Consider the following 13719-nt stretch of genomic DNA (forward strand, 5'->3'; position numbering starts at 1 on the left):
GCTTCTTTTCCCTAGTGTCTTCTTTTAGTGGAGTATTCAGCCAGGTTTTCTGCTTATGTATTGCAGACCTTTTCAGACAGGTGTGTGGTCCAGGTGGACTGACAGATCAGAAACATCTCAGTATGTTACTGCATGAAGCCATTCAGATCCCTCGGCAGCTCGGGGAGGTGGCGGCATTTGGGGGGAGCAACGTGGAGCCCAGTGTCCGCAGCTGTTTTCGGATGGTAAGACTTCTTCAGCTAACCAGATTCTCTATCAGTATCTCATTACAGTATCTCAGAGATTCAGTATCTCTCTTTTTCTCTGATATGCCTTATGTTCAGATGATGAAATGTCTCTCTCTCTCTCTCTCTCTCTCTCTCTCTCTCTCTCTCTCTCTCTCTCTCTCTCTCTCTCTCTCTCTCTCTCTCTCTCTCTCTCTCTCTCTCTCTCTCTCTCTCTCTCTCTCTCTCTCTCTCTCTCTCTCTCTCTCTCTCTCTCTCTCTCTCTCTCTCTCTCTCTCTCTCTCTCTCTCTCTCTCTCATTTTCTGTTCTAACTGTGCACTGCTTCTCCTGGGTTTTCGGGCTAGAAAGTACAGAGATTAAAGAGCTGTTTAGTGAGTCACTGGCCAGAAACATACTCAACACAAATGCTTGGTCAGTGCTTGGCTGTCCTGTTGAACTTATTAAATGTGTATTTCTCCTTTACTGTGCCAGTATCAAACTTGCACACTCAAGGGGACAATAGAGTTACCTTCTAACATCTGTGCCATTAAAAGTGAAGTGTGTAATTTCAATGCCATTAATGACACTAAACATAATAGCAAAAACGAAATAGCTATTTTTAAACGTTTTCTCAAACACTTTTGTCTGCCGTTGCATATTTTGATAGCACCACAGAGACACAGGTTATTGTTTTGTCTTTTAATATAAATAGGACACGGGGAAGTATTTGATTTTAACTATATTATATTGTAAAATCTTTTGAAAGTCAGCGTTTTTTATGTAAAAATGCTTCCTTCTGTCATTCAAAGTTTTATTTTTCTCCAAAAATGTAAACGCATATCCTCTCAGCTAATGGCATAACTGGAGAGACTATTTTGCAAATGTTTGGGAAACCTGTTTGGAAGTATTTTTGCTTTGGAAGTATTAACACAAGAGGCGCAGAAATTACACCCTTAACTTAAAGGTGGGGTAGGCAATTCAGAGCGTCTCCAAAGCCAGGCCTCCTCCAAAATAGATGAGTCTGCAAAGTGTCACGAAAGACAGCCTTAAATTACCTCATGTCTCAAAGCACATAACATTACAATAATTATAAACATAAACAACTTAAAGAGCACTGACTTGTTCCACCTGACTGCTGCAGATTAATTTAGCCATTGATAGTGTTGCCATAGAAAGGCATAAATCTGAGTCTGAGGACATGAACTGCTCTGAGTAGAATGTCATGGGTTTCCATCTTTTAATTTTTAATTTTCACGGCAGAAAAAGCTCATTGTTTTGGTTCAGGAGGAACTGTAAAAGGCGACTGCTGTTTGTTTGCGGCGCTCTGTGATTGTCTGTCTACAACTCTCCGTAGCCTCATGAAACGCTGAAGACGTGTGATGTCTGCGTGAGCAGGGTGTGAGGAGGTATGGAAATACATAGGTTGACAGTCAGATAGGACATCCTATCCGAATGCAATGATTGGACGAACATTTTCTGGTTCTGAGACTTCCACAGAAGATATATGTACTTTTTAAAATATATTTAGACCACTTCTATTATTAATTGCTATCAGGTTTTTCAAAGAGAGTTTCAACCAGTATAAAAAAGGTGTTTATGAAAAACATTGCCTACCCTACCTTTAACTTTATTTGCAAGATTCTCTTCAGTATGTTCTAAAGTTTGAGGACAATTCGACTTTTTAATGTTTTTGAAAGAAGTCTGCTCACCAAGGCTGCTTTTATTTGATAATAAATATAGTCTTTAGTGTCACAAGATTGTTCAGAAACATTTCTTATTATTATCAATGCTGAAAACAGTTGTGCTGTGTAACATTTCTGTGGAAACGGTAATGCATTTTTTTCAGGATTCTTTGATAAATAGAAAGTTCAAAAGAACAGCTTTTTTTTATTTTTTATTAAGTCTTTACTGTCACTTTGGATCAGTTTATTCTATCCTTGCTGAATGAAAGTATTCATTTCTTTAAAAACAAATAAAAGTTTTACTGACCCCTGATTTTTGAATGGTTAAGTAAATTTACCTGCAAGCAAAAATTAATCATTTAATAAAATTATAATGCTAGACATAGCAGCTTAATAAAAATTAGATAATGCAATGCATACTTGCATTATGAATTGCGTTCTGACTCATTTCAAAACACAACTATGTGAAATCAAGTTTTTTCAAGAGTTTAGGTTCAAATACCAACGTAATAGGAATTAGTAGTCTATAATAATTAAGAAAAATGAAGGTGTAATGCCTGTTGACATCTCATCTCTCTTCACTCTTATGGGCATCACAGTGGAACGTGACCACCTGGCATTTCATTCTACTGAAGGCCTGATTATGAAATTGGTATAGGCCACAGGTTTCCTGTACAATGGCCTTAAACCTTTCATTCTTAGTGTGCCAGTCCTTAATTAAATCCTGCTCTAAGAACATGTGTGCAGTTGCAGGCACATGTAATTAAAATTCCTTTTCACGTTTGTTCCATGTCTGCCTTTTTATCACTGGAAGGAATGCCTTTGTAATGGTAACCAGTACTTTCCAATTACACAATTTTTCACCCAGCTGCATTAATCACGACAGGCCAAGAACGATGCAGATCAGCCATCTGGCTGTGTTGTGTTGCAGCGTGTTTCTAGATGAAAAGACTGGTTCACTTTGTTTGAAGTTATGGACCATCTCATGAGATACTCTTGGCTCTCCCTGAGGTGTGGACTGTTTAGAAGATCCTTTTTTTCTTGTTTCATTGAAACTTCTGAAGTTTTCCTCTCAGCTCTACACTGCAGACTTTGGTCTCAATCCCAGACCTTAAGCACTGTTAAAGAGACACATACACACACACACATTGCCGTGCCCTCTGAGACTGTACACTCCAGCGACTACTAAGGGCCACGCTAGAGATACTCATGTTAATTATAAATCTCTGACCAAGCTTCAGAGTGCGCCCAAAGGAAATCAACCTTTTAATGCATCTTCGATGCGTATTTAATGAGAATTTAGCACGTTCCAGATTTTTTATGTCATCCTATTTTATTAGGGTTATTGCCTGTCATCCGTTTCCCACCAGGTCACTGTAACAAGGGGCGACCTCTTTGAGATTGTATCCTTCCCTTTCATGGGGCTGTGATTCCCCCGTATCACATGAGTTCTTTTAAGGTCATGTGCTCTAATAGGGTGCTTGTGCCCATCAGCTACCAGAAGATGTTTTGGTGCTTAATTAGGCATGCATAATGAACAATATGGCCGCTGGGTATCTTGATTCATGCTACTTGTTGCTCTGTGCTCTCTTTCTTGTGCATCTTCTGTATCTACCTCTAGGCTCCAGGTAAGTCCGCAATCGAGGTCTCTCACTTCCTGGAATGGATGATTCTAGAGCCTCAGTCGGTGGTGTGGCTTCCTGTTTTGCACCGGGTGACTGTGGCTGAGACCGCCAAGCACCAGGCACGCTGCTATATCTGTAAGCAGTGCCCTATCAAGGGCTTCAGGTGAGCTGCTTCAGTGCTGAGTCTTTTCTTGGAGAAAGATGGTACAGACCTCTCTATCTGTGTTCTTTAGCTAGTCAATATAAATGATTGTTCTTTCAGCTGATCAAAGGTTTTGTGGTAATAGCACTATATTAGAGAACTGCACGGGGAGTAATATACATGGGTTGTTAATGGACTGGTTTTGTGTTTGTAAAATAAATAGGGCTGAGGTGTGTGTATACTATATTATTATATATATATATATTGATCTTATATATTCAGTATCAGAATCAGTATATTACATCTATATATCTAAATAAAATATATAGTATCTCTCACAAAAGTGAGTACACCCCTCACATTTTAGCAAACATTTTAGTATTTCTTCTCAAGGGACAATACTATAGAAATAAAACTTCAATAGATTTTAGAGTAGTCAGTGTGCTGCTTGTATAGCAGTATATATTTTACTGTCCTCTGAAAATAACTCAACATACAGCCATTTTTGTCAAAACAACAAAAGTAAGTACACCCTTAGTGAACATGTCAAAACTGTGTCCAAAGTGTCAATATTTTGTTTGAGCACCATTGTTATCTAGCACTGCCTTAATCCTCCTGGCCATGGAATTCACCAGAGATGCACAGGTTGTTGCTGGGACCCTCTTCAACTCCTCCATAATGACATCACGGAGCTGCTGGATGTTAGACACATGGCGCTTCTCCACCTTCCGCTTGAGGATGCCCCACAGCTGCTCAATAGGGTTCAGGTCTGGCGACATACTTGGCCACTCCATCACCTTCACCTTCAGCTTCCTCAGCAAGGCAGTTGTCATCTTGGCGGTGTGTTTGGGGTCGTTATCATGCCGTCCGGCCCAGTTTCTGAAGGGAGGGCATCAAATTCTGCTTCAGAATGTCGCAGTACATGTTGGAATTCATGTTTCCCCTCAATGAAGTTCAGCTCCCCAGTACCAGCAGCACTCATGCAGCCCCAGACCATGATGCTACCACCACCATGCTCGACTGTAGGCAAGACAGCATTTTCTTGGTACTCCTCACCAGGGCATCGCCACACATTCTGGACACCATCTGAGACAAACAAGTTTATCTTAGTCTCATCAGACCACAGGACATGGTTCCAGTAATTCATGCTCTTGGACAGGTTGCTTTCAGCAAACTTCAGCTTCAGAAGAGGCTTCCTTCTGGGATGACGGCCATGCAAACCTACTTGTTGCAGTGTATGTTCTGAGCACTGACAAGCTGACCTTCCGCTTCTGCAACCTCTAAAGCAATGCTGGCACGATCATGCGTCTGTTTTTTGAAGCCAGCTTCTGCACCTGACGCACAGCACAAGGACTCAACTTCTTTGATTGACCCTTGCGAGGCCTTGTGGAACCCGTCTTGGAAAACCTCTGTATGACCCTGGCCACTGTACTGTAACTCTGTTTCAGGGTGTTACCAATCTTCTTATAGCCTAAGGCCATCTTTGTGGAGAGCAACAATTCTAATTCTCAAATTCTTAGAGAGTTCTTTGCCATGAGGTGCCATGTTGAACATCCAGTGGTCAGTATGAGAGAATTGTACTCAAAGCACATGCTCTAATTTAACTGCTCTAATACAAGATACACAAATTTGTATAGTCCTGTCAAGCAGACAAAAACATGAACATGATGAATAGGACATGTGGCTTTGCATGGTTAAACGAGGTACAGATATTATCACTTAGGGTGCACTTACTTTTGTTGCCAGCAATATTGTCAATTTTGACAATAATGGCTGTATGTTGAGTTATTTTCAGAGGACAGTAAATATATACTGCTATACAAGCAGCACATTGACTACTCTAAAATATATCCAAGTTTAATTTCTATAGTATTGTCCCTTGAGAAGATATACTAAAATGTTTGCTGAAATGTGAGGAGTGTACTTACTTTCGTGAGATACTGTATTTATATGCATGTGTGTATGTGTGTGTATATATAACACATATTAATTTGTCAAAACTCTTTGTTACATATTTTCATTTATTTTTTATATATTTATTTTTAAGAACATTCTATTATATTTGCTTTCTTTCCATCAAAGAGAAACTGAATGTGTTAAAATGAATGTAATACAGTATATGCTTAAAATAGGTCAAATTCTAAAGAGATTTACCTGCTGGAAAAAAAACTTAATGCAATATTTACACTATCATTAAAAAGTTTGGAGTCAATAAGAAATTAATACTTTTATTCAGCAAGGATACATTCAATTGATCAAAAGTGACAGTAAAAATCTTTTGAACGAAAAATGTATAATGGTTTCTACAAGAATATTAAAGCAACACAACTGTTTTCAACATGGATGAATAAAAATGTTTCTTTGAGCACCAAATTAGCATATTAGCATAAATCAGCATAAATTATTTCTTAAGAATCATGTGACACGGAAGACTGGAATAAAGGCTGCTGAAAATTCAGCTTTGCCATTCCAGGAATAAATGACATTTTAAAATATATTACAATAAAAAACAATTCTTCTAAATTGTAATAATATTTCAAAATATGATTATTTTTTACTGTATCCCTTGGTGAGCATAAGATTTTCAAAAAAATCTTATCGAACCCAAACTTTTGAATGGTAGTGTACAGTAAATAATATTGATTTGTATGCTATTTTTTTTTTAATGTCCCCACCTTGATTAGTTTAACCAGAAGGTTATCTTAGTAAACCTACTTCACTAGAAAGGGCCAAGTTTTGCTGGTGAACACAAGATCCACCAGTACTACTAAACCATCAGTATCCAGCATAAACCACCCTGCTAGCCTTAAGTTGTTATTGTCAGCAGGGTAGTCATGATTCATTATTTTAATCTATTCGTAATCCTAAAATTAACACATCTACATTTTGGATATAAAATGTGTCTCATCACTGTTTCAGATACCGAAGTCTGAAACAGTTCAATGTGGACATCTGCCAGACGTGTTTTCTGACAGGCCGGACTACCAAGGGCAAGAAACTACACTACCCCATCATGGAGTACTACACCCCGGTACATATGCTTTGTTACTTGCAGAGGTTTTTTCTTTGCCAGCTGGCAGCTTTGTGCTTGCTCAAAGGTTTCAAATTCAATCACTATTATTCAAGGCACTACGCAAAATAAATATGAATTGAACCGAATTGATCTCCTGCAGTGAAATACAGCATAAAGCCATTTGCTTAATGGTTTTCCCATGCTCCAGTCTGAGTTTTATAGGTGGGCGTCTTTATTATGCTCTGGCCTTCTGTAGCTGCTCAAGAGATGATAGATTGAGATGGGAGGAAGACAAATGTTCTGTGTGGAAACTGATGTACTGGCTGTGTGTTGGAGGAATGTTACGAAGAGGATGTTTTGTGTCTCAATCGCTCATGTTCTCTCATTTTTCTGTCTCTTTCTTTCTGAATCATTCCAGACGACCTCAGGCGAGAAGATGAGGGACTTTGCAAAGACACTAAAGAACAAGTTCCGCTCAAAGCAGTATTTTAGTAAACACCCTCAGAGGGGCTACCTGCCTGTTCAATCAGTACTGGAGGTGGAGAGCTCTGAGACGTGAGTCTGACTTCCTGTCTCCGCTGATGAGAATCACACCTAAGTGTTGTTGCGTTCTTTTTGAAGGTTTATAAGTGTAGAACTGTGGGACTGAATGCAGTGCACTGCAAAAAATAATTCTCTTCCCTGCTGAAAAGAAACATCTTAAAACAGCCTTAGCTTGTCTGTTGACTGGTCAGACTGGGAGACCAGCTGGATGTCTGGGTAAATGAGCTAAACAGCAGCTTGTCCAGGCTGGAAGGACCCGCAGATCATCTTAGGACAGCTTATTTTTGTCTTATTTTCTAGTAAAACTATCTAAACTATCTATACATTTTATTGATAAATAAATAAATTAACCTAGATGGTTTGCTGGTATTGGCTGAATTAAGCTGGTCGTCCAGCTGTTTTCCCAGCCTAAATATCTGAACGCGCCCAAAACTCCTCTAAATAAAGCAAATGGATCAGCCTGTCTAGGTTGGCAGACTAGCTAAGTCTAAGCTAAGGTTTTTTTTTTGTCTTGTTTACCAGTAAAAATATTTAAACATCCTTAAAACCAGATAGGTTTTGTGGAAAAATGTTATTTTAAAAAAGCCTAGTTGATTTATTTGTCTCAGCTTGGTTCAGCTGTTTTCCCATCCTGGCTAGCTAAAAGAGTCTGAAACTCCTTTAAAGAAAGCCAACGGATCAGTCTGACCAAATTCTAAGACCAGCAAACCAGCTTGAACACAGGCATTCATACATATCAAGCTACTTTGCTAACAGACGTGTGTGTGTGTGTGTGTGTGTGTGTGTGTGGTTTCACAGACCCTGCTCATCTCCCAGGCTGCCTCATGCAGACACACATAGCCGGATTGAGCATTTTGCCAGCAGGTAAGGGTTCAGTCTCACACGGACAGTGATCACGCATCAATTTGGCTCTGATATTCTCCCAGCAGCCACTTCTGCTCACTCTCCTGAGCTCTGATTGGCATATTGATCCTCTTTGCATGGACACAGTGTACCAAACAGCAGGGCCTTAACAACAGCCTTAGAGGAAGTGAGAAGGATGTGAGAAAGAGAGAGAGGGACATCAAAAGAGAGAGGGTGAGAGATGGCATTCAGAGGGGTGGACAGGGGTCAGCTGCTTTCCACTAGAAGAATGAAAGCTCCACACACAAGGTCTGGAGGGCTCGAGGGAGCTGCTAGCACAGATCAGTCTCATCTGGCCTGGACGGAGTGCATGTTACACACTCAGGAAACAAACAAACATACAGACATACACTTGTACTCGAACATGTTAAAACGTTCATACTTAGTTATACCAGTGGGGTTTAGAATTAGGTACAGTAGTGCTTCAGGCTTATGTCACCCTCACACACACATTTGATGCCACACAATTTCTGACATTTTACTGCTAAATGATGGCATTAAATATATGCAAATGTAAATGAGTATGAAATGTATGCACATTTATGAGTTGGGGGGGATAGATGTTGCTACCCCACTGAATTAATGGTCAATACTTCTTAAATGATGTATCCCAAAAAATCCCCAAAACACAAAGAGAAACAAACACTGTTTGAGACCATTATCAACACAATAATAACCAATACGACAAAAGTAATTCACATTATACAATTACTAAGCAATAAATATTAAATCATGTACCTTATAACCCTTTTAGTGAGATGCACAATATAAAATATAAAAGGGAAAACCAGCAATTCAATGCAAATATAAGATACAAAAGCAATACAGTCTGTACAAATTTTATTTAACAAATCAGGTCATTTACAAAACATATTAAGTTGAAAATCGCATGGGTTTGGAAAAACATGAGTGTGAGTAAATGACAGAATCTTCATGGTTTGCTGAACTAACCCTTTAAATCAGCTGTGGGAGCGCAGTGAAGCTAACGGCCCAATGTGACTGGTTTGGTTTGACTGCAGCAAACGATCAGAGATATGCTCCTCTGCCCCGTCTAACTTCCCTGCCAACTACCTAAATACACACAAGCACATGCACACATGAACGCACAGATCAGCCCTTTGCCTGCCCTAGCATACTGTGCTGCCAACTGTCTCCGCTCACAGCCTGCTGCAGCTTATCTGTACTGCAAATAGACCAGAGCACACACTCCCTCTCTTGACTTCTGTGTCCTTTTGTCTTCATCTGTCTGTCTCCTCCTCTGTCATATGCTTGATTTCTACTCCTTGCTTTCAATGTCTTAATTCATTTCCATCAATCACCCACTGTATCCCACTTTTTCCTCTCTTCTTGTCCTTTTTAATTCCCCAAATTTGTGTCTCTCTTATGCTATGTCTGGTTTCCCTCAACACACATCAGTGCCGTCTACGTTAGTTGTCCCTGCTCAGAACAACATTCATAGTTTTTATTGAACTGTCACCTGTTAAATATATTTCACATGTGTCTGTTTCACATGTGTCCGTTTGCATCTGACTGAATGCGTACAATGTTCGTCAGTTTACAGAATGTTAGCAGCCTTGACTAAATTAGAGTAGAAAAAGATTTTTTTTTACTTGTTTTTTTCTTTTCTTGAATATTTAAAATTTCATTCAGTTTTTGCTAACGAGTAGAAAAAAGGCAAATTCCAGCTCCATAAAACATACAGCTTGCATATATATAATATCTGGGGGCTCGTCCGGTATTCACTACAGTAAAGTGTTTTTTTTTTGTTTTTTTCCTCTATTTATACATTTACTTGGTCACAAATTGTGATCAAATTGCAAATTGTCACATGTTTGCGGCCTTATCTAGTTTGCATTATTTCTTTATTGAATTTGGCTGCTAAAATATGGTTGACATAAAAACATGGTGATAAACATGTACAGGTATCATTCTTTGTAATTAAATTCCTCACTCTGTCTTTGCATGTTTACGTTTGATTCTTTGATCTTGATGTGCTTTCAGGAAACTCTCAAGCTTTCTATTCATGTCCTTTTCCCTTCATGCTTTTGTGCATTCTTAAACTAAACAGCTTGATCTAAGTGTTGGCTAAATAAGAAAAGACAAGCATTTTATAGCTGTAAAAAATGCTTCTACAAAGAATGAAAAATACACATCTCTTTTGCAGCCCATTGGAAAATCCCTTTCATTCACTTTTATCTGATAGTTCAGTCCTTCACAAAATATGAGTGATAGAGAGCATGTGCTAAATGAGGTGGCACATTATTTATTTTCGACATCGACAAGACTTGCTTTGAACTTTAATAGAAAATTAAATTCTCGTCAGATGTTTCAGATGTGGTATCTGCAGTAAGAGCGCAGAGAGAGAACGTCATAGCCAAGAGAACAGAGATTGTTTGTGCGTGTATAGGCAGGTGGGAGAATAAATCCACTGGCATTTGATGTTCTAGACTCGCTGTACAAGTCTGCATATGACAGAGTAAGTGGTCTGTAGTGATGGCCTTTCATCTGAAAAGCAGACAGCATATCAGAAAGAATGAGCCGTTGTTCTGAATATTAACACAATGTTTGTTATGTACTCGCTGATTTGTGTTTGTGACGTCTCTTTTTCCCTGTAACAAGAGACCACACTAACCACACACTGAGACACTGCATTTAAATGGGTTAAATGCCCATTTAAACAAATACAAATACATGCGTGTATAACCATAAACTCCATTTGACTTCGCACCCTGGAATCTGTGGCATCATCAGCAGTTCCTAGTAACACATTTGATTGGATCTGAACTGATGGATACTTCTGCGGATTCAATTAGGAGTCGTCACAGCCAGGCGGAGGACAGCCAGTACCACCGTCATTGGCTGAAGGACACCTGGTGGGTGAATGTGTATTGACTTTCTGCTATTCTCTGAGGCAGCCCCATCCTGCATGTGGGTTCTGTAGTCTGCTGTGTTCTGAAGTTGAATTCAGACCATTCTCTGGCAGCTTTCCTAGCAACATGACATGAATGCACTTAGCACTCCTCATTACGAAGCCTCTCTATAGAGGCTCTTATATTGTTGCTAATTCACAGGCTGTCCTGGTAAAGCAGTGAAATCTCCCCAGTCTCTCACCTAAGGGTAAGCTAAGGCAGGGAAAGTGCAGTGCATTGCTAAAAGCAAAGTTTCACCCCTGTGTTGCTAATGGTAAGCACAGGGACCATTGTCAGCTCCCTGTTGTGTTGAAAACGCCTCTGTTGTGTTGGGTTAATCTTGTCTGTGCTGGATGGCATACAGAAGTTTGCTGGAGGCACAGGGTGAACCTTCTATAAGCCACGCAACCTCTTTTTATACATTGTTGGATTCTGACTTGGGTTGGAGCACAATTTGCTGCATTCTCAAAGTTGCCACAAGGGGCGCTATAGTGAGCATTAGCATCTGTTGGCTGCAGTTACCCCATCCTGTCTATGAAATCCAAATGAGACGCAAGCCAAAATAAAAAATCCATTTACATTTCAAATATTATTGTTTTTTTCCCAGAGATGGTTTCTGTAATTTCAGGTAGTTCTTATCACGTTGATTTTTGTTCAAGTGTTTGTTTTTCCGGTAAGTTTTGTTTTAGTCAGTTATTTGATGCTTTAAAAATGAGGTGTAACGTCAAGATTGGCAACTGTGCTTGTGATTGAGTCCTGCTGGAGTATGTGCAGGATCTTGGGTTCACCTCAGGATCACTACTGCTCGGGCTACAAATAACGTAATTGGCGCAAGATGTCAACGGATATTACTGGGATATTTTGGCTTCATTCTGCCATAGTGGAAGGAAGTGGAGACAATTTGTCCATCTTTTTGCATAGACTAGACCTCTATAATGAAGATGTCACCTGTTTCTCTATATCATGCCTATTTATCTGAGACATCTCTGTGAAACTGATTTAAAACAGAATGTTTTGCGAAAGGTGCAACACAAACAGATGTGACGTAATAAGCTGGACCAGCCTAAATTGTTAGATTAAACTAAAGAAATATAATTTATCTTTATTTCGTTTAAATGTATTTATATCGCACATTTCACAATACACATTTGTTTCAAAGCAGCTTTACAGAAGATCACAAGGTTGATAAGATCTATATATCTAGCAAATTAGAGTTGGGCGATTTAAATGTTTAAAAAATATTGTGATAAAACAAGCAATCAAGCAGTGGAGATTTGATATATCATGATGTATGATACCATGCAATGTCGTCATATTTTGTTGCTGATTTGACCCTACCATTCAAAAATTTGGGGTCAGTAAAAGTTTTTTTTATTTTTTTATTGAATTGATCAAAAGTGACATTAAATACATCTATTTTAAATAAATCTGTTTTTTTGAGCTTTTTATTCATCAGAGTCCTAAAAAAATTAAGCAGCACAGCTGTTTTCTACAAGAAATATTTCTTCAGCAGTAAATCAGCATATTAGAATGCTTAATTAGAATAAATTACACTTAAATATATTAAAAATGGAAAGAGTTATTTTAAATTGTAATAATATTTCATAATATTATAGTTTTTACTGTATGTTGTGAACAAAAACCCTTGGTGAGCATACAAGACTTAATTTAAAGAACTTCTTACCGACCTTAAACTTTTTATCAGTAGTGTATGTTGTTGAAATGTAATCTTGACAAACAGTTTTGGAGATTTCATTAGTAAATTCAAGTAAATAGGACTTCTGCCTAATTGCCTGCATAGAAAATATTTTCAAGATGACCACAGAGTCTTGCTTCCATTACTATTGCAATTGCGTTTGGTGAGGCTAGATGTATAGAAATTGCACATTTCAGCTTTACTTTGGCTTCAGGATGTCACAAGGACTCGAGCTGCAGTGAACCATAAAGCGCACATACCGTATATGTTCAGGCATGGCATGTCTGTGGTGTGACATGTAAGCTGTGGTGCTTGTTGGAGATCTTTTTTATATTCTGTTTTTACTGTGCCACTTGTGGCAGGGAATGAAAACTTGCAAGGGGTTTGGGTGAAAATACCCAGGGGAGGCATTTATGTCATAAAAATTCTTGACAAATGAAGTGAAATGGGAACAGATTCTCCCCTGGCTTTGTCATGGTGGTAGAGAGTAGAGGGTGAAGCCGGGAGGCACAGCTTCGGCGGTTGCATGATAATTTGCCACCCAGGTTAATTGTACACGGTATCTGAAATGTCTGGGTAGGATCACAGCATGTGATTTTTGGGTTGGAGAAACTGCTCTAAGGTGTCTCGTATGCAGTTGCTGAGATGTCTCGATGAGTCACAGCTGTCGTCTTCTTTTCCTCCGCCAACCGTGTGCAATTCCATTCCTCTGCCTCGTGTTTGAAGTCACAGTCCTTGGCCCAGCAAATAAATTACAGTGCACAGGGGCTTTGCCTTTGTATGCCTCCCTGTTTGTTGTGACCCATGCTCCATAATATGACATTTTCATTTCGCTTGCTTTTTCTTTTCAGGTTGGCAGAAATGGAGAACCAGAACTGTTCCTTTTTCACCGACAGTCTCTCTCCGGATGAAAGTTTGTGAGTACACCACCTCCCACCCACATTAGAATCTGTCACAGCTGCTAAGTCCTCATGCATGGGCGTGTGGATGTGCGCATGGCCA

At 39.2% G+C, this 13719-nt stretch overlaps 1 protein-coding gene across 2 annotated transcripts in view; it reads left to right on the top strand.

The window, feature by feature from the left end:
* Positions 1 to 13719, top strand: part of drp2 (dystrophin related protein 2) — a 131136-nt gene that overhangs the window by 103570 nt on the left and 13847 nt on the right. For both annotated transcript variants that reach the window (XM_084133974.1, XM_084133973.1), the window contains exons 13-18: positions 67 to 224; positions 3508 to 3674; positions 6573 to 6684; positions 7085 to 7221; positions 8008 to 8073; positions 13569 to 13634. In XM_084133974.1, the coding sequence (XP_083990100.1) occupies positions 67 to 224; positions 3508 to 3674; positions 6573 to 6684; positions 7085 to 7221; positions 8008 to 8073; positions 13569 to 13634 (706 nt within the window). The remainder of the gene's footprint in view (positions 1 to 66; positions 225 to 3507; positions 3675 to 6572; positions 6685 to 7084; positions 7222 to 8007; positions 8074 to 13568; positions 13635 to 13719) is intronic.

Source organism: Abramis brama (genome assembly GCF_963993115.1).
Source record: "Abramis brama genome assembly, chromosome: 13".
Taxonomy (NCBI): Eukaryota; Metazoa; Chordata; class Actinopteri; order Cypriniformes; family Leuciscidae; genus Abramis; species Abramis brama.